Genomic DNA, 21,835 nt, shown 5'->3' with positions numbered 1-21,835 from the left:
GAATGAATGGGGCCACGTATTGTGAGATTTTGAGTGAAAACCTCCTTGATGCATTGAAGATGAAACGTGGCTGGGTCTTTCAGCAGTGAATGAAGTGTAATGAAAGATGTGGCTTTGGAAGAAGCATTTCAAGGTCCTGGAGTGGCCTAGCCAGTCTCCAGATCTCAACCCCATAGAAAACCTTTGGAGGGAGTCCGTGTTGCCCAGCGACAGCCCCAAAACATCACTGCTCTAGAGGAGATCTGCATGGAGGAATGGGCCAAAATACCAGCAACAGTGTGTGAAAACCTTGTGAAGACTTACAGAAAACGTTTGACCTCTGTCATTGCCAACAAAGTGTATATAACAAAGAATTGAGATGAACTTTTGTTATTGACCAAATACTTATTTTCCACTGTAATTTGCAAATAAATTATTTAAAACTCAGACAATCTGATTTTATCAAAGAGATGTACATGTATGATTAAGGGTGCAGATTGGCCTTGATACGCGTCACTTTTCTTCCTGTAATGCTGGCTTTTAATTAATAAAGACGAAGATTTTTGCACTTTACCTGCGCTGGACATTCCTACTTTCCAATGTGATTTTATGGATTTTTTTTCTCATTATGTCTCATAGTTGAGGTATACCTATGATGAAAATTACAGGCCTCTCTCATCTTTTTAAGTGGGAGAACTTGCACAATTGGTGGCTGACTAAATACTTCTTTGCCCCACTGTACCCTGTGTTTATACTTTGTAACAAATACAAAAAATCACTGATGCAACACAAAATGTTTATTACGTGGCATTATGAAACATTCCGCAAATAATTGTTAGTACATTTTTTCTGAAATAATGTTCTAAGAGAAATACTGTTACAATTAAAAAATTGTGAAAATTTGTTGCAGTTAAAAGGGAACATTTTTTAAGAGAAGAAAAAAAAAAGAAAAGAAAAAAAGGGGGAAACTGCTTGTTTACTTGGTTAATTTAGAGGAAGCATGACTCCAACAAGATTGTGGTCAATTTGAACAATTGAACAGATCATAAAGCTCATTTAAGTTGGAAACTTAACAAGGAGTTGGGTAAAGAGGTTGGTTTTCCAAGTCAAGTGTATGTAACATTTGATGCAACTGTAAGCAAAATGGGAAGATTCTAAAAATATAAATGTTAAAGTGTCAGGATAGAAAACTCAATAAAACTAAAGTAATGTTCCTAGAAAACAAAAAGTGTGCAACAAAAAAAGAAGAGAAAGTAAATAGAAGCAGGAATCGGTGTATGGGATTTACATATGAAAAAGCTAAACAACACGTTAACAGAAAATAAATAGGGTTAAAGTGGGCTAAAGCGTTTCATGTGTCATGGAGGATTAAATGAAAGTTATGTTCAGTGATGAATCACTGTCATGCATTAGCCAAGAATGCGAGATGGAATAAAAAAGGGGAGGAGAGATAAACATCAAAGGAATGATATTGAAGAAAAAGGATGCCGCATATGAGAGTGATCTAGGAAGGATCATACAGAGTAAGACCAGACTAGCAAAACTGCTGTTGAAAACTTATCCCTGGATCCTCTGGGAAAAAACAGATATCTAAAGAGGTCACATATGTAGCATGCCAAGCCAAAGTGGAAATCCCCTTAAGACAGCAAGTCACCCCAAACACATGCCTACAGTCAAAATGCCCCAAATATATGCTACAGTAAAAATGTCTTAAAGGGGAACTCCGGTACTTAAAATTTTATCCACTATCCACAGGATAAGTGTCTGATTTCAAGGGATCCAACTGCTGGGACCCCCCAAAATCTCCTGCCCAGCTCCTCAGTGTTCAAATTTTTGTACTGAACACCGCCTCTCCTCGTACACAGAGAGACGGTGGTCAACATAACCCCTCCATGCACTGTCTATGGGAGAGCAGGAGATACAGAAGTACATCTCACTCGTGTATCTCAGGCTCTCCGATAGAAATACATGGAGGAGACATGTCAACCACCACTGCTCCATGCAGAAGAGCCGGTATTCTAAACAAAAATAGTCATAACAACGGGATGCTGGGCAGGAGATTGCAGGGGTCTCATTTGTGGATAGGGGATACAATTAAAAGTACTGGAGTTCCCCTTTAAATATGACTACCTTAACAAGACAAATAACTTGTCTAGATCATTAATGATGTGGTTCTATGTCGGGTAAAGGATCAGGGAAAATAATAATCATTTCCTCAACAGCTAATACACAGGTTTCCAGAGCAATTTTGGTACAATAGGGAAAAAAACACATTTCAAAAATGGTGAAATTGATTTTTTCTAAATTATTTCAGAAGTTTTGCATTTTTTCCATAGTGTATTAACCCCTTAAGGACTGAGCGTTTTTCCGTTTTTGCACTTTTGTTTTTTCCTCCTTCCCTTTAAAAAATCATAACCCTTTCAATTTTGCACCTAAAAATCCATATGATGGCTTATTTTTTGCTCCACCAATTCTGCTTTGTAATGACATCATTTTACCCAAAAATCTACGGCAAAACGGATACAAAAATCATTGTGTGACAAAATTGAAGAAAAAATTCCTTTTTTCCGCTTCTACGCAGTAAATTTTTCGGTAAAAAATTACACCTTTACTCTATAGGTCCATACGATTAAAATGATACCCTACTTATATAGGGTTGATTTTGTTGTACTTCTGGAAAAACTACATGCAGGAAAATTTCTACGTTTAAAATTGTCATGTTCTGACCCCTATAACTTTTTTAATTTTCCGTGTACGGGGCAGTGTGAGGGCTAATTTTTGTATTGATCGGACTTTTTGATCACTTTTTATTCATTTTTTCATGATAGAAAAAGTGACCAAAAATATTTTGTACTTTGGAATTTTTTTGCCCGTACGCCATTGACCGTGCGGTTTAATTAATTATATATTTTTATAATTCAGACATTTCCACACACGGCGATACCACATATGTTTATTTTTATTTACAGTTTTTTTTTTTATGGGAAAAGGGGGGTGATTCAAACTTTTATTAGGGAAGGGATTAAATGATCTTTATTCCCTTTTTTTTAAACTTGAAATATGTACTTGATGTTTTACTACCTAAGGTGTTTATATTTAATTCTTTGTATAAAAATGTATTCCATATTTAGGAATGGATTCTTACAGAACACCCCGGGGCCATGTAAAAATACACAATTCTAAGTAAATAAAAAAGTTAAAAAGTAAAAGTAAAAAAAAAAGAAAACTCAGAAATGTTAAAATAGAAAGTTATTATTCAGACTTATCTTAACCCCTTAAGGACACATGACGTTCTCATACGTCTCCATTTCCGAGTCCTTAAGGACACATGACGTATGAGAACGTCATGTGTTTTACCGGTCCCCCGCAACCATCTGGAGCGGAGCCGGTGCCCGATGCCTGCTGAAATCGTTCAGCAGGCATCTGGGCATATCGCCCAGGGGGGTCATGATGATCAGGTGACCCGGAATTATTGGCTGAACAGCCATAGCCAGCAGGGGTGAGGTGGCACTGGTGCCACCTCCCGATCGCCCTGATTCGTCGGCCGAATTACCGGCCGACCAATCAGGGCGCCTGCTGCGGGTGTCACTCCCGCTCCGCCCCTCTTCCGGAGGACGTGAGCGGGTGCGGGACGTGCACCCCGGGTGCTGGGGACCCCGATCCCCTGCGTTAATGTTGGGATCGGGGCCCCAGGAGCTGCAGCGGCGACGACGAGGGACTGAGCTGTGCGGCGAGGATCGTTGGAGGTGAGTGACAGCCTCCTGCTGTTGCTTAGCAACAGCTCCCAGCATGCAAAAAGGGCATGCTGGGAGCTGTAGTTATGCAACAGCAGGAGGCAGACCACCACAACTCCCAGCATTCCCTTATGGGCATGCTGGGACTTGTAGTTTTGCAACAGCTGGAGGCACATTCTTTCTATGGAAAAGTGTACCTTCAGCTGTTGTATAACTACAACTCCCAGCTTGCACAATCAGCTAAAGTGCATGCTGAGAGTTGTAGTGGTGCATCTGGTGGTTGCATAACTACAACTCCCAGCATGCCCATTGGCTGTCGGTGACTGCTGAGAGTTGTAGTTTTGCGACAGCTGAAGGCACATTGAGTTAAGTAGCAAACCAGTGTGTCTCCAGCTGTTGCATAACTACAATCCCCAGCATCCCCAGCCAAAGTAGTATGCCTCCCGCTGTTGCATAACTACAACACCCAGCATGCCCTTCCGCTGTCCGTACATGCTGGGGGTTGTAGCTTTTGCAACAGCTGAAGGCACACTGGTTGCAAAACACTGAGTTTGTTACCAAACTCGGTGTTTCACAACCAGTGTGCCTCCAGCTGTTGCAAAACTACAACTCCCAGCATGCACTGATAAACCGTACATGCTGGGAGTTGTAGTTTTGCAACAGCTGGATGTCCCCCCCCCCAATGTGAATGTACAGGGTACACTCATATGGGCGGAGGATTACAGTAAGTATCCGGCTGCAAGTTTGAGGTGCGGCAAATTTTCTGCCGCAGCTCAAACTGCCAGCGAGAAACTACTGTGAACCCCCGCCCGTGCGACTGTACCCTAAAAACACTACACTAACACAAAATAAAATAAAAAGTAAAAAACACTACATATACACATACCCCTACACAGCCCCCCTCCCCTCCCCAATAAAAATGAAAAACGTCTGGTACGCCACTGTTTTCAAAACGGAGCCTCCAGCTGTTGCAAAACAACTACTCCCAGTATTGCCAGATAGCTGTTGACTGTTTAGGCATGCTGGGAGTTTTACAACAGCTGGAGGCACCCTGTTTGGGAATCACTGGCGTAGAATACCCCATGTCCACCCCTATGCAAGTCCCTAATTTAGGCCTCAAATGCGCATGGCGCTCTCACTTTGGAGCCCTGTCGTATTTCAAGGCAACAGTTTAGGGTCACATATGGGGTATCGCCGTACTCGGGAGAAATTGGGTTACAAATTTTGGGGGGTATTTTCTGCTATTACCCTTTTTAAAAATGTAAAATTTTTGGGAAAACAAGCATTTTAGGTATAAAATATATATATGTTTTTACATATGCAAAAGTCGTGAAACACCTGTAGGGTATTAAGGTTCACATTACCCCTTGTTACGTTCCCCGAGGGGTCTAGTTTCCAAAATGGTATGCCATGTGTTTTTTTTTTTTTTTGCTGTCCTGGCACCATAGGGGCTTCCTAAATGCGGCATGCCCCCAGAGCAAAATTTGCTTTCAAAAAGCCAAATGTGACTCCTCCTCTTCTGAGACCTGTAGTGCGCCAGCAGAGCACTTTTCATCCCCATATGGGGTGTTTTCAGAGTCAGGAGCAATTGGGCTTCAAATTTTGGGGGGTATTTTCTGCTATTACCCTTTTTAAAATTGTAAACATTTTGGGAAACCAAGCATTTTAGGTAAAAAAAATATAAATTTTTGTTACATATGCAAAAGTCGTGAAACACCTGTAGGGTATTAAGGTTCACTTTACCCCTAATTACGTTCCCGAGGGGTCTAGTTTCCAAAATGGTATGCCATGTGTTTTTTTTTTTGCTTTTCTGGCACCATAGGGGCTTCCTAAATGCGGCATGCCCCCAGAGCAAAATTTGCTTTCAAAAAGCCAAATGTGACTCCTTCTCTTCTGAGACCTGTAGTGCGCCAGCAGAACACTTTTCATCCCCATATGGGGTGTTTTCTGAATCGGGAGAAATTGGGCATCAAATTTTGGGGGGTATTTTCTGCTATTACCCTTTTTACCACTAAGTTAAAGTAGAATATGTCACGAAAAAATAATCTCAGAATCAGAATGATAACTAAAAGCATTCCAGAGTTATTAATGTTTAAAGTGACAGTGGTCAGAATTGCAAAAAACGCTCCGGTCCTTAAGGTGTAAAATGGCTCAGTCCTTAAGGGGTTAAAACTGTTATTTTGGTCTTAAAATTATGACTTTTAATTTCTGAATTCTCACTTTTTTCTTTTCTTTTTGTTCAACATAATCCCAAGACTTTTCTATTGACTCTAACCTGAAAATTCTGACATTATTGTCACAATTATTAAGAGAAACACAATAAATATTTTGTGAGATTATTATTAGAAAAATTGTGTACTTCTTAATAAATAAATCATTTTGGGACTAAAAAAAGAACTTTCTTAGATGAATACAAAATATACCAGCGAGAAATCCAATGTGGATAGTACATGGAAAACCCTCAAGCTGTATATCTCGCCTTGACTCACGATACAGAAAAATAATCCAATGCTTTAGAAATATAAAAATGGTCTTTTATACATGGCCACCTTACAGTTCTGTCACAGAAGAGAAACACCAGCTTCACTAATCACAAAAAGAAACTAAAGAGACTTACTGGATCTGGGGTATTTTACAAATGACAAAATCAAGTAATTTCAGACAGAAACCTCAGCATAAAATGTTCCCTGGAAAAAAATGCATATATTTTTTTGGGACGTTGTAGGGAATTTCATCGCATTATTTGTGTATTTGTATGGCACAATAAAATTGGAAGCTTGGTTACCATTATTTCCAAAATCACTGTAACATAATATCACCAACTGGGCAAAAATCTATAGACTTCTAAAAGGTAATCTTTATGTCACTTATAAATTCAATGTAAAACCCACAAAGAAACAGACATGGTGAATATAGTAAGGGGAGGGGGTGGAGAAAGTGTCCAAACTATCATCTAAACCCACTCCCTTTTCCTGTCTCTTTAGCAGGATGGCCTCAACCACAAATATGGCCCCTTCTTGGCCGACAGTGAGGGAAAAAGTAATAAACAATAGTTGGGGATATAAAAAAAAGTGGTGGGCAGCTTATTATTCACTCCAGGACATGCGAAAAGTGTAAAAAAATTACTGATAGAACCAGATAAAGAATGGTCAGTACTAGAGATGAGCGAACTTACAGTAAATTTGATTCGTCACGAACTTCTCAGCTCAGCAGTTGATGACTTTTCCTGCGTAAATTAGTTCAGCCTTCAGGTGCTCTGGTGGGCTGGAAAAGGTGGATACAGTCCTAGGAAAAAGTCTCCTAGGACGTATCCACCTTTTCCAGCCCACCGGAGCACCTGAAGGCTGAACTCATTTATGCAGGAAAAGTCATCAACTGCCGAGCCGAGAAGTTCGTGACAAATCGAATTTACTGTAAGTTCGCTCATCTCTAGTCAGTACCATAACCAAACAATACTTCAATCAAATGTCAAATATGTCTGATTGTTTGCATAGATTCAATGAATTTAGTAAAGTCAATAATGTCACAATGTCAATAATGACTAGCCAAACTTTTTCTTTCTCAGCCTAGTGTCAAGGAGGTGGTGCTGAGCTGCTCGAGTGCCACAGCTTGGCACGACTTCTCGCTCACCTACACCTCCTAGTCCTACTTGACTGATGTTCAGGGCTCTGTACGTCAATCATGAAGGAAATGGTAGGTGTGGGCGAATGAGAAGGCATCCCAGGCTGTGGCCCTTTAGTAGCACGGCACCATCATCTTAAAACTTAGATGAAAAATAAAAAGGCAATTTTAGAAGTTTGGCAACCACTATATGCACCAGGAAAAGTTCCGATGTCTGTAGCTCTTACCAGCTATAACAGCTGACAGATTCCCATTAAAAAGGGGTGTTATAGATACAGTATATGATATTTTTGCAGCTGGAGCTGCTGTAAAAAAAAAACAAAAAAAACATACTCACCTACCTGTATGCCCATGCAGTTTGATGGCCTGCTCAACAATCACTGTCTGCAGCGGTGTCATGTCTAAGTTAGTGATTGGATAAGGGGACTGACACTGCCGAAATTAGTATATCTCAGAGGTAGGAGGCAGAGCAAAGAGAAGGGGACATGAATAAATGAACTGCAGGGGGGGGGGGGGGGTTTGGGGGGGTGTCACAGTTAGGTCTGTATGATCTTTAAAAATTTATTTTTTTTAGCAGCCCCGACAACATATAAAACATCTTATATATCTGGAATACCTCTTTAACTCCTTCATGACCCAGCAAATTTTGATTTCTGGCTCATGTTTTTTTCCTCCTTACATTCTAAGACCCATAACTATTTTGTTTTTCGACTAAGGCTGTGTTCACGCTACGTTTTTGCCATACTGTTTTCAATCCGTTTTTCTAAAGAAAACCGTATGGCAAAAAAATGGATGGAACAGTATGGAAAAAAGTAAACCGTATGCATTTTTAAACAGTATACTGTTTTTAAAAGTGCATACAGTACCGTCAGTTTTTATAAAAAAAAAAAAAAAAACATAAGTTTTCGAAAATTTTGTCCATTTTTAATGGGAGGGGTCTTGGTTGGGGACTTTAGGATTCAAATGCGCATGTGCAAAGTAAAAACGTATACGTTTTTCCCATATGGAACCGTATACATGTGCGTTTCCCATTGACGTCCATGTTAAAAAAAAACGTATGGGGTTGCAGTACGGTTTTTAAACCGGAGTCAAAACCGTTGTTGACCATGATTTTGTCTCCGGTTTAAAAACCGTACTGCAACCGCATACGTTTTTTTTTAACATGGACGTCAATGGGAAACGCACATGTATACGGTTCCATACGGGAAAAACGTATACGTTTTTACTTTGCACATGCGCATTTGAATCCTAAAGTCCCCACCCAAGACCCCTCCCATTAAAAATGGACAACATTTTTTAAAATAAAAACTGACGGAACTGTATGCACTTTTAAAAACAGTATACTGTTTAAAAACGCATACGGTTTACTTTTTTCCATACTGTTCCATCCGTTTTTTTGCCATACGGTTTTCGTTAGAAAAACGGATTGAAAACAGTATGGCAAAAACGTAGTGTGAACCCAGCCTAACAAAGTTGTATTAGGGCTTATTTTCTGCGTGACGAGTTGGACTTTCCAATAATACTTTTTTTTTTATCATGCAATGTATTGCAAAGCCAGAAAAAAAATGATATGCAGGGCAAAATTCAAAAAAATATGGAATTGCACAAATTTGTACCGCAATAACTTTTTCGGACTTCAAAATACGGTAAATCTGACATATTTATTCTTCAGGTCAGAACGATTTCAATGATACCAAACTTGAATAATTTTAGTTTAGTTTTATTGTTAAAAAAATGTAAACATTGAAATATAAAAAAAAACTTTGTTCATCACCATGTTCTCAGCCCTATAACTCTTTTATTTTTCCACCTACACAGTTGTTTTAGGGTTTGCTTTTTGTGTCATGAGCTTTAGTTTTTAACGGTTCCACTTTTGTGTAGTTTTAGCTTTTTGATCACTTTTATAAAAAATTTTTTTGGGATGTAATGTAACCAAAAATCTACAATTTCAGCAAGTTTGGTATTTTTTTTGCATTTATGCCGTTGACCGTGCAGGATCAGAAACATAATAATTTAATATTTTAGACAATTACGCACTCAGCGATACCAAATATGTGTAATTATTTTTTGTTTGATGATTCATTTTTTTAAAATATTTTTAAAAACATTTTTGTAACTTTTTTTATACACATTTTTTGCCCCCCACCAGGGGCCTATCATTAGCCATCATCAGATGGCTTACATCAGTGATTCCCAACCGGGGTGCCCGGGGTGCCACGGGATTTTGCTGTCAAAATCTTTCCTTTTTTTTAAATTATCCTTCCCGATGCAGCAGGGGGAGGGAAGTCTGTGTGCGCTGTGCGTGCACCTGAGGCTGTATCAGATAGAGGAGCAGTGTACTTACAGGACCTGCGATGATGTCACTGTCATGTGATAAGTCACATGGAGGAGGAGTCACATGATCAGGGGCTGCTGTTCTAGGCATCAGTGTCCCCTTATGTTCCCCAGCATCTCTTAGCTTCCCCCTCCCCCCTGCGGCCCAGAGAGGGGAAGTATGCGGAAGCTGCGCTGGGCCGGTATAGTGACCTGTGCTCCAGCATCCCCCTGCGGCACAGTGAATGATTGCCCTGACGAAGCCCTGAGTCGGTGCCCTGCCGGAGAGGGGAAGAACTGGGAAGAAAAATGGCTTGCTTAAGGTACTGTACAAAGTCCATCCCCCCTCTCACCCATATCCAACGCCCCTCTCACCCATGTCCATCCCCCCCTCACCCATGTCCATCCCCCCTCTCACCCATGTCCATCTCCCCCTCATCCATGTCCATCCCCCCACCCATGTCCATCCCCCCTCTCACCCATGTCCATCACCCCCTCTCACCCATGTCCATCCCCCCTCTCACCCATGTCCATCCCCCCTCTCATCCATGTCCATCCCTACCCTCACCCATGTCCATCCCCCCTCACCCATGTCCATCCCCTCTCTCACCCATGTTCATCCCCCCCTTACCCATATCCATCCCCCTCTCACCCATGTCCATTCCCCCTCACACCCATGTCCTCACCCATGTCCATCCCCCCTCTCACCCATGTCCAACACCTTTCACACCATGTCCATCCTCCCCTCTCACCCATGTCCATCCCCCTCACCCATGTCCATCCCCCCTCACCCATATCCAACCCCCCTCTCACCCATGTCCACCCCCCCTCACTTGTGTCCATCCCCCGTCACCCATGTCCATCCCCCCTCTCACCCATGTCCATCCCCCCTCTCACACATGTCCATCTCCCCCTCACCCATGTCCATCCCCCGCCTCTCACCCATGTCCATCCCCCCTCTCACCCATGTCCATCCCCCCTCACCCATGTCCATCCCCGCCTATCACCCATGTCCATCCCCCCCTCTCACCATGTCCATCCCCCCTCTCACCCATGTCCATCCCCTCTCTCACCCATGTCCATCCCCCCTTACCCATATCCATCCCCCTCTCACCCATGTCCATCCCCCCCTCACACCCATTTCCATCCCCCCCTCACACCCATGTCCATCCCCCCCTCACCCATGTCCATCCTCCCCTCTCACCATGTCCATCCCCCCTCCTCACCCATGTCCATCCCCCTCTCTCACCCATGTCCATCCCCCCTCTCACCCATGTCCATCCCCCCTCTCACCCATGTCCATCCCCCCTCACCCATGTCCATCCCCCCCTCTTACCCATGTCCACCCCCCTCATCCATGTCCACCCCCCCCTCTCACCCATGTCCATCCCCCCTCACCCATGTCCATCCCCCCCTCACCCATGTCCATCCCCCCTCTCACCCATGTCCATCCCCCCCTCTCACCCATGTCCATCCCCCCCTCACCAATGTCCAACCCCCCTCACCCATGTCCATCCCCCCTCTCACCCATATCCATCCCCCTCTCACCCATATCCATCCCCCTCTTACCCATATCCATCCCCCCTCTTACCCATATCCATCCCCCATCTCACCCATGTCCATCCCCCCTCTCACCCATGTCCATCCCCCCTCCCACCCATGTCCATCCCTCTCACCCATGTCCATACCCCCTCAACCATGTCCATCCCCCCTCTCACCCATGTCCATCCCCCCTCTCACCCATGTCCATCCCCCCTCACCCATGTCCATCCCCCCTCACCCATGTCCATCCCCCCTCTCACCCATGTCCATCCCTCCCCTCACCCATGTCCATCCCCCCTCTCTCACCCATGTCCATCCCCCCTCTTACCCATATCAATCCCCCCTCTTACCCATGTCCATCCCCCCTCTCACCCATGTCCATCCCCCCTCTCACCCATGTCCATCCCACCCTCTCACCCATGTCCATCCCCTCTCTTACCAATGTCCACCCCCCTCATCCATGTCCATCCCCCCTCTCACCCATGTCCATCCCTCCCCTCACCCATGAATTCTGTGCTCAAGTGCTACGGGCTGCCTAAGTGAGCCCTAAGCAATCACAGAGCCGGGGAAGATGCCGAGGAGCAGGTAAGACCTCGGGCTTCCCTAGTAACCCATACATCGCAGGGGGGTTATGGGACCACTAGCAGCATTTAGTGTTTGAATGCCGCGATCTGTATAGATCACGGTATTTAAGCAGTTTAATGCTGGACCTCGGTGTGATCGCCGAAGTCCCTCATTACCAGCAGATGTCCGCTGCTGATAGCAGCGGACATCTCCTGGACATGACGCGGGCCCCCTTCATGTCCGACCACCCGACCCATGTCATACATGTATGTCATGGGTCAGGAAGGGGTTAAAGGGGTTACACAGGATTAAAAAAAAGTGCTTTTTATCAGACACCACAATGCCACTCTTGTCCTTAGTTTGTATGTGAATTTTCAACTCAGTTTCATCAATGATGCGTTTTTGGAATAAAGCAACTATGTTTTTGTAATTCTGGATAACCTCTTTAAGGCTGCTGGCTGGGAAGGGGAAAACCGGGCGCTCCCGTACCCCAGCCAGACCAGCGCTAAACTCCATTCACTTTAATGAGCCGACCGAACGTATACTACGGTTTTAGGTCCGGTCACAAAACTGGATACGGATCAAAAATGAGCCGACTGGAGTCACCGTTTGACTCCGGTCGGCTCATTAAAATGAATGGAGTTTAGCGCTGGTCCGGCTGGGGTATGGAAGCGCCCGGTTTGCCCCTCCCCGAGCCGGATCCGGCACCCATAGTGTAAAACCGAGATGTGAATGCAGCCTAACAAACAGTATTTTGTATTCCATTTTCAGATAAGACGATTGCCATTGCTTTGTGCTTCTTTACTTCTTTGGACATTTTTTTTTAACCCCTTAAGGACCAAGCCCATAAAGGGGTACTCTGGTGGAATTTCTTTTTTATCAACTGGTGCCAGAAAGTTAAACAGATTTGTAAATTACTTCTATAAAAAAAATCTTAATCCTCTGCTGAATCACGAGCACAGTGCTCTCTGCTGACATTTTAGGAACTGTCCAGAGCAGCATATGTTTGCTATGGGAATGTTCTCCTACTCTGGACAGTTTTTAAAATGGACAGAGATGTCAGCAGAGAGCACTGTGCTCATGATATAGCAGAGAGCTCTGTGTTACAAAAAGAAAATAATTTCCTCTGTAGTATTCAGCAGCTAATAAGTACTGGAAGGATTAAGATTTTTTTAATAGAAGTAATTTACAAATCTGTTTTACTTTCTGGCACCAGTTGATTTAAAAAAAGTTTTCCACCGTATCCCTTTAAGGACGAGAGCATGTGACCCCACACAGAATTGAATACGGGGTGCAGTGAGCATTTACACCCCACTGGCGTTTGACAGATCTTTGGAATAGTGGGCTGTGCAAATGAAAAATAAAATTTTTTATTTTCACGGACCACTGTTCAAAAAATCTGTCAGACACCTGTGGGCATAAATGCTCACTGCACCCCTTATTACATTACGTGAGGATAGTAGTTTACAAAATGGGGTCACATGTGGGGGGGGGAGCATTGTTCTGGCACCATGGGGGCTTTGTAAACACACATGGCCTTCAATTCCGAACAAATTTTCTCTCCAACAGCCCAATGGCTTTGTAGCCATTGTAGTTCGTCCGCAGAGCACTTTTACATCCACATATGGGGCATGTTCTTACTCAGCAGAAATGGGGTTACAAATTTTGGGGGGCTTTTTCACAATTTTACCTTGTGAAAATGAAAAATTTAGGGTAACACCATCATTTTAATTAAAAAATTTTTTTCCTTTTCCCATCCAACTTTAATGAAAATTTGTCAAACACCTGTGGGGTGTTAAGGCTTGTTATGTTCCATGAGGGGTGTAGTTTCCAAAATAGGGTCACACATGGGTATTTATGTCAGAACCACTGTAAAATCAGCCACCCCTGTGCAAATTACCAATTTAGGCCTCAAATGTACATAGTGCGCTCTCACTCCTGAGCCTTGTTGTGAGCACGCAGAGCATTTTACATCCACATATGGGGTATTTTACAATTTTGGGGGTCTTTTTTTCCTTTTACCTCTTGTGAAAATAAAGTATGGGGCAAAACCAGCATGTTAGTGTAAAAAAAATTTTTTTTTACACTAACAGGCTGTTGTAGACCCCAACTTTTTCTTTTCATAAGGGGTAAATGATGAAAAAGCCCCCCAAAATTTGTAACACAATTTCTCCCGAGTACGGATATACCCCATATGTGGCCCTAAACTGTTTCCTTGAAATACGACAGGGCTCCGAAGTGAGAGAGCGTCATGCGCATTTGAGGACTAAATTAGGGATTGCATAGGGGTGGACATAGGGGTATTCTACGCCAGTGATTCCCAAACAGGATGCCTCCAGCTGTTGCTAAACTCTCAGCATGCCTGGACAGTCAGTGGCTGTCTGGAAATGCTGGGAGTTGTTGTTTTGCAACAAGTGGAGGCTCAGTTTTGGAAACACTGCAGTACGAAGTAGAAACATTCGCCAGGTCTGGGTCGATCCACCAGGCAGCATATACCAATTGAGATGCTAGAAAGTAATTGTGCACATTAGGAACAGCCAGACCACCCCGATGTTTGGACGCCTGAAGCAGAGCCTGACCCAATCGCGGAGGTTTGTCTTGCCAATAGAAGGACCTCAAAACGCCACTCAGCTTCATAAAAAACTTTTTAGGGGGAATAACCAGAGAAAGATGGAAGAGATACAGAAACTTAAAATAAATCATTTTTAAAACATTAATCCTGCCAGCAAGGGAGAGGGGTAAGGAAGACTAGGCTTGCAATTTAACAGTTACAGATAACAGCACCGGTGCCAGATTCAATTGCACATACTCCGTCACACAAGGAGAAAACTCTACTCCCAAATATCTGAACTGAGCAACAGCTTGCAACCCATGGGGAAGAGACCTTCGTGGATAGAGCCAGGGGCTCTACCACTAGGGCAAACAAAAAAGGAGACAGGGGACAGCCCTGCCTCATTCTCCTATCCAGCTGAAAGGACTCAGAGACCTCCAGATTAGTTTGCACTCGGGCCCTTGGGCTATCATACAACAACCGCACCCACGCCCGGAACCGAGGGCCCTATCTAAGGACTCCCAAAACACCTCGCAGATACAGCCATTACACTGAATTAAAGGCCTTGTAAATGTCTAAGCTAACCATGTACCACCCAGAGGCATCACTGTCTCTATCACTGCAGCTATATGAAGGTGTAAGCGCTGGACATTGATATCGGTAGCTCTCCCCGGCATAAAGCCTGTCTAATCAGGATGAATGACAGCGTCAATAATCTTGCACAACCGATTAGCCAACACTTTAGCCAGAAGTTTGATATCTACATTAAGAAGGGAAATTGGTCTATAGGAGTCTGGTAAAGTCGGGAAGAACCACAATCAGGGCATCTCTCATGGAATCAGGGAGTTTCCTAGCTTCCAAAACTACATTGAACAAATTCTGTAAAATAGGAATCAGCCGCTCCTCATTCACCCTGTACCAGTCCCCAATCATACCATCCAACCCCAGGGTCTTTCCAGACTGTAGGGAGGCAATAGCTAGGGAGATTTCCTCATCAGAAAAAGGGGCATCTAACGCAGCTGCCTGAGCCCCAGTTAAGGGAGTAAGGGACAAACTCCACAAAAATGACACTAAACCATCAGAAACAGTTGGTAAATGAGAGGTATAGAGGCCACTATAAAAGTCCCAAAACACATTATTAATGGCAACAGGGTCAGTTTCTAGTATCCCATTAGCTCATCTAATACAGGGTTTGGCGGCCACAGGCCTACTTTCTCTAGCCAAATATGCCAACAACCTACCATTCCTGTCCCCAAATTCAAACAATATCACCTCCCTATCCACCATCCTCTTCTGAATCTTCTCCATCTGAAGGATTTAAGAGAACTCTTTGGGCATTCAACCATTTACGTTCAACATTAGGGGAAGAGTCCCTTACCACCTCCGCCTCCAAACCCCCAATCTCTACCTGCAATGCCCTCTCTCTAGCTGAATACATTCGCCTCTGACTGGCCACTTCAGCCATAAATGCTCCCAGAACATGAGCTTTGTACGCATCCCATTGCACCAATTTGTCAGGGTGGGACCTATTATGTTCCCAGAAACAACTATGGGCTTTTAGCAAGTAGTCACCACCTCCTCCTGCAACCAGCCGGGGTGCATCTGCCAGACCTTGGAGGAGTGACGACCTGGGTCAGACCCAGAGAAATTATAAGCGCTGAGTGGTCAGAGATCCCCTAGTGGTTTACAAGACATCCCTTACCATAGGTAGAAGATCAGAGGAGGCAAATGCCAAATCTATCCTGGAGAATGATTTATGTGCTGCCGAGTAATAGGAGAAAATTGGGTCAGACGGATGCTTCCAGTGCCAAACCTCAGTAAGGGACAGCACTGTACTCCAGTTATTAAGACCAGGAGATCCAGAATCTACTGCACTGGTGCGATCGACACCCGGATCTGGGATCGCATTGAAGTCACCTATAAGGAGAACAGGCAGAAATGTTAACAATTTAGACGTAATACATTCTAAGACCTCAACATGGAATGGAGGGGGGGGGACACATACAGACACCAAAAGAAGACTAAAGGCATGCAGGGAACACTGGATAATCACAAAGCTCCCAAAATTATCACACACAACTTGATCAATGACCAAGGGAAGAGATTTAATAACCAAAATAGAGACACCACTTGCAGAGGAAGAATAAGTGGAACCCCTCGCTATCCATGCCCGCTTTAGAGCAAGTATTTTCTGACCGGTTAAATGGGTTTGTTGCAAACAAATCAGGTGAGGGGACTGTTTTTTGACAAAGTCCAGACACAGAGCCCATTTAAATTTGGAATTAAGACCTCTAACATTCCAGCTCACAACTCTAAGGGACCCCATTCTTGATATTTGGAAAAAACAATCGCCAGAAGATGTACGACATGGCAGAGCACTATCTTGCCATACTGGGAGGGCAGACTATAGATACCATCATACCTGGGCCAAAGCAGCATCTCCTGGGAGCCCCCGGGAACATACAGCAAGGACACCACAGACAAAACACAGGACTAGACAAACCAACAAACAGGAAAACAAACACAAAAACAAATGCAGTGCATAACAAATGCATCCCCAACAAAACCCTGTCTAACACTATACTTGTGTAGACCTAGACCTTGAAACACTAAACTAACGGAGGTAGTAAGAGTCCTAGCGACCCAAACAATCCCACTCCCTCCCACCAACCCAACCCAAACTAACTAAACAAACTTGGGCCAAATCACTGGGGACCTCTTAAATAGGGCAGGGAGTCCATAGCAGAAATCCAGAATCTGTACATAGGGGGGCAAGCCTAACCCCTAGCACTAACTAGCTAAACATTAAAGCATAGAAGAGCCCAGCTGCAGCAGTCAATCAGGAACTCAGTCGGTGGGAGCCGCATCCGAAGCCCTAGGAGCCGCATCCACTGCAGAGCATCTGAAGGGGAGGTGAAGAATCTGGTATTAGTCCCATTCACCACCCTAAGGTGAGCTGGAAACAGCATGGCATAGCGGTATCCTTAGGTACGCAGTCGGAGATGAACTTCGGTGAACTTGGTCTGCTATTTGCTCAGCTCCACAGAGAAATCTGGATAGAAGGCCATGTGGCTTTCATTGAAGCGCACTTCACCTTTGATACGTACAACTCTCACGATCGCGTCTCTGTCTCTATAGTGGAGGAGCTTTGCCAGAAATGGTCTAGGAGGAGCCCCCGGGGGAGGCAGCCAGGCCGGAACCCGATGTGCCCTTTCCACTGTAAAGTAGGGTTGAGAAGGTGTCAGGTGGCAAAATTACTTTCAGCCATTTCTTCCAGGAAGGCCACAGGATCCGAGCCTTCCGCTTTTTCAGGGAGGCACACCAGTCTAATATTGTTGCACCAGAGCCTATTTTCAAGATCATCAGCTCTTTCCAGCACAGTCTTAATTTGCTGTTGCATGGAGGACAACTGTGGAGGAATAGGTTGTAGAGTATCCTCAATAGTGGAGAACCGGCATTCCACCTCCCCAGTGCGTTTACGGAGCTTTTAAGTCTCATGACGAAGTATCACAAAGTCCTGCCTAAGTTCATCAACTTTGGAAATCATCATGGTTTGGCAAGAGGTGAACGCTGCCAACAACTGTGTAAACTTCTGATCCACAGAATCCGCTGGACAGGAGGAATGATGAGGAGAACCATACCTCTCAGAGCAAGGAGAGCAAGAGAACATAGGAGGGGAAGGAACAGGAGACAATCCATCTGCAGCCTCCACGGGCCTGGCAAATTGAGAGCCTTAGCGGCCTGCGCTGAGAACTTAGAGGCCAGCGGGGTAGGTGCACAGGAGTCATGTCTAGCTGAAGATGATGCCTGAAGAGCAAGGACAGCTCAGCTTCAACCACAGTCACAATCCAGCAGCACTTGGGCACACACAGAAGAACAGAAGGGGGGGGGCTGATTTCTTCAGAGTAGGGCCAGAGACCTTTGTGCAGGCCCCTCAGGTTAAATCCAAGATAGTGGAGGGGACCCCACTTCACCTCTGTGGCTGAAAAAGTCCTGAGTGACAGTAAAGTCCACAGGGAGCACAGGGGGTTAATGCAGATTCACCCTGCTCCCTCCCAGCAACTGCAGCCCTCAGCCCACACCAGCACTTCCAGGGCGCGGGAGTTTCCAGGGCAATCAGAAGCCATGGTCATGAAAGTCCCCACAATGGCGGACAGCTCCTCAACTTCCTCCCTCCTGCAACGCCGTCACTACTCCGCACTTCTCACTCCTTCCACGACGGCACCCGAGACCCTCACCGGAGGACACAGCAGGGCCTCCACAACTCCCCAAGGGCCACGAGGTGAGTCAGGACCCGGTCAGCGTAAATATATCAGGATTAGTAGAGCTGGGCTAGCAGGAGCACAGTAGCGTGCGACCGCTCAGCTCTCCATTCCGGCCACGCCCCTGCACTTTCCTGCTATCATTGAATTTCTATTAGTTAGTGTTGTGTTTGGTATCTTTTCTATATGCAATTTGGAATTTAAAGTAAAAGAAAGAATAAGAATAGAAATATTTGGTTACCTGTTCCATGATCGTGCGTGCAAACATGACTGGGTTAGCAATACTCTTGATGCAAGAAACTGCACCTACAGCAAGATTTGTGCCATCCATTATAATTGCATCAAGTTCCACATCACCGTCCGCATTCAACACAGCCCCATGACCTGTAGGAAGCAATTCAGTTTGAGACACAGCAAACATCATTGCCCTAAAGCTGTGGAAAAATATTAGAAATACCATTTCAGAGCTTTTTACTACAACCATCCTGGCAGCTATTAGACCTGATTACAGTGGGAGATATTTCCTTTTATTGTCACAAGATTTTAAGTAAATACTGTGCTGTTGGCAATATAATAATATCAGTGTGTGGCTTTAACCGTAAACATTTCATTTTTAATCAAAAAGTGTGCAGCTAAATAGTTTGGGTTGCAGATATTTTTCTCACTAGATGAAATCACACACAATATTAGAAACAATAGGTTCACATACAGAGGGCAGAAATGGTATCTAAAAATACATTAGCTAAAATGAAAATATAACTGAAAAATGTTTCTGTTTTTGTGGTTGGAAAAAATTAATATTTTTTCTTATGACCACACTTATTACTATGCAGAGTAGCAAAAGAAAAAAAAAAGTTTTCAAGACTATGGATTATCAGCCTGTTCCATTTGGACTAGATTCTGGTTTAATCTCTGGTGGTAATCTCTAGTCATGTTTCAAAGCTCTGTAAAGGGTTGAGTACTCCCTTACAAGGAAGCTAACTCCAATAAGTGGCACTAGGAAGAATATTTTTTTCCCCAGGGAGCATTATACTTTAGGTCTAAAATTATTCCTGTTTTAAGTGAGACCATTACAATAGTAAAGCATAAAGCATACATGCTGTACCAAAATTATATTTGCTGTATTTTCATGCATCCGTTCAGCAGACAAAGCATGAAGTACTCCGACATTAGGGAAAAGCTTCCCAATACTGCATTTCCCAGAATGCTTTGCTTTCTATCAGCCCTTCATCAAAACTCAGCTCTAATTTCACACCCTTCCTACTCCCCCTCTACAAGATTTGAGACAAGACAACAATGACAATTGAAATCAACTTGAGAAAAAACAGACATGGTCACACATCCACAAAAAGCACCTTGATCTAATGTTTCTCAGCACATTTATCAAACTACTGAGTGGCGACTACCGCCGCCCCAACACCAGTGCCCCCAGGGGGAAACGACCCAACTGGCAGAGCATCCCCAATGCCACTTGAACCAGTCCCTGGGCCACGCCACCCCACAGACACTGACATCTGTTCCCACTGGTGCGGTGCTGTTTGGCGTCCGTTGCTGCCCCGATGCTCTGTCTTTTGGGTGGCGCGGCCTAGGGACTGGTTTGAGTGGCATTGAGGCTGCTCTGCCAATTGGGTTGTTCCCCCTGTGGGCACTGGTATTGGGGCAGTGGTGGTCGTAACTCAGTGCTGCCCCATTTTATGCTAGGGATGCTAGGGACCCACTACTTACAGGTGGCCGTGACGTGGCTAGTGGGTTTGCACTCCATGATCATAAAGTACACTAAAGACCTGTTAGTTTAATAAATGTTGCTGAGAAGCATTAGATCAGGGTGCATGTTGTGGATTTGTGACCATGTCTGTTTTTTTCTCAAGTTGAACTGACAATTGAAAGACTGCACAATAGAGATGTAGCGAATTGTTCGCCGGCGAACAGTTACCGGCGAATTTAGCATGTCCGCGTTCGCCTCGCCGGGCGAACATATGTGAAGTTCGATCCACCCCCTATACTTTAACATTGCAGTAAACTTCGACCCTGTGAGTCAGAGTCAGCAGACACATTACAGCCAATCAGCAGCATTCCCTCCCTTCCAGACCCTCCTACCTCTTGCACGGACGCCATTTTACCCTCATTCAGCATGCTGCAGGCTTAGGAAGGGGAGGGTCAGAGAAGCTGCTCCTGCTGTATAGGGAAAGCGATAGCTAGGTTGCTGCTCGGTGGTGTATTCAGGGTCCAGTTTACTTCTAAAGCACTAGTGTAACATCTGCTTTAATGACAGCACCCAAAAAAGCCCTTTTTAGGGCTGAAAGATATCAGTCCATGTGTCTTGCAACAGCTGGAGGCACCCTGGTTGGGAGGGAACCGCTGGTTAAAAGGGGTACTCCAGAATCAAACTTAAGTTCCTTCAAGCAACTAACTACTACAGTATTCAAAGGGCTTTTCCGGCAATTAGGATTTTGCAGGCAAATGATATTCTTATGATAGGCCATTAATCACTGATTGGCAGGGTGTCAATACCCAGCAACCCTGCCAACTGTCTAGCACTACGGTGTCCACACAAAACAGTGAAAGGGATTGAAAACAGTTAAATCTATATACTGTTTAGTGGCCGTGCCTGGTAAAAAAACCTTTTACTATTAATGTGACTGTAACTAATACACACAGTGAATATTCTATAAAGAAAATAATTGAGATCACTCATCTGAATACCTGCATCAAATGCTATGTTGTCTTCTAGGATTCGCACAGTGGCTTCTACAGCTTGCAGAGAATTACCACCATTAGCAAGTATGGAAAATCCACGGGTAACGGCATTTTTAACTCCATTTGTGCTGCTTTCTGCAAGATGATCCGGTATTGCCCATGCACCACCATGGACTACAATGACTGGCCTCATATCCATTGTGCTGTGCTGCATGTAAAAAATAAATAAAATAGAGAGAGAGAATAAAGACATTTTTAAATTATCAATGCAGTGTAATATGAGCTACATACAGTGCAAGGGAATTTACCACAAGTGGACTTAGATCAAAGTATAGAAATATATCAAAGATTAAGAGAAATAGGAGGCCCCAGAGCTGAATGTCAAGTGTCAAGGATTTAAATACTTTATATTTTTACATTCTCGTTATGGGATAGTAAGTGCAATAGATTTTTTATTATGTTAGCAACAGGCTGCAACTTAACAAAATGTGAAAAAAGTTAAAAGGTGTGAAAATGTTCCTAATGGATGGTATATGAATTGTTGGAGATTTAAAAAAAAAAATTATTTATTT

The 21,835-nt window shown here is 44.0% G+C and overlaps 1 protein-coding gene across 4 annotated transcripts in view; it reads right to left on the bottom strand.

Moving 5' to 3' along the window:
- Positions 1-21,835, bottom strand: part of LOC130361992 (isoaspartyl peptidase/L-asparaginase-like) — a 170,322-nt gene that overhangs the window by 37,971 nt on the left and 110,516 nt on the right. For all 4 annotated transcript variants that reach the window (XM_056565804.1, XM_056565805.1, XM_056565802.1 and 1 more), the window contains 2 exons: positions 21,270-21,471; positions 18,808-18,950 (listed from right to left, as the gene is read on the bottom strand). In XM_056565804.1, coding sequence (XP_056421779.1) covers positions 18,808-18,950; positions 21,270-21,462 — 336 coding nt within the window. In that variant the 5' untranslated portion in view covers positions 21,463-21,471. The remainder of the gene's footprint in view (positions 1-18,807; positions 18,951-21,269; positions 21,472-21,835) is intronic.

The sequence above is a fragment of the Hyla sarda genome, chromosome 3 (genome assembly GCF_029499605.1).
Source record: "Hyla sarda isolate aHylSar1 chromosome 3, aHylSar1.hap1, whole genome shotgun sequence".
NCBI lineage: Eukaryota > Metazoa > Chordata > Amphibia > Anura > Hylidae > Hyla > Hyla sarda.
The sequence above is the reverse complement of the archived record's forward strand: the minus strand, read 5'-3'. Positions and strand labels throughout refer to the sequence as shown.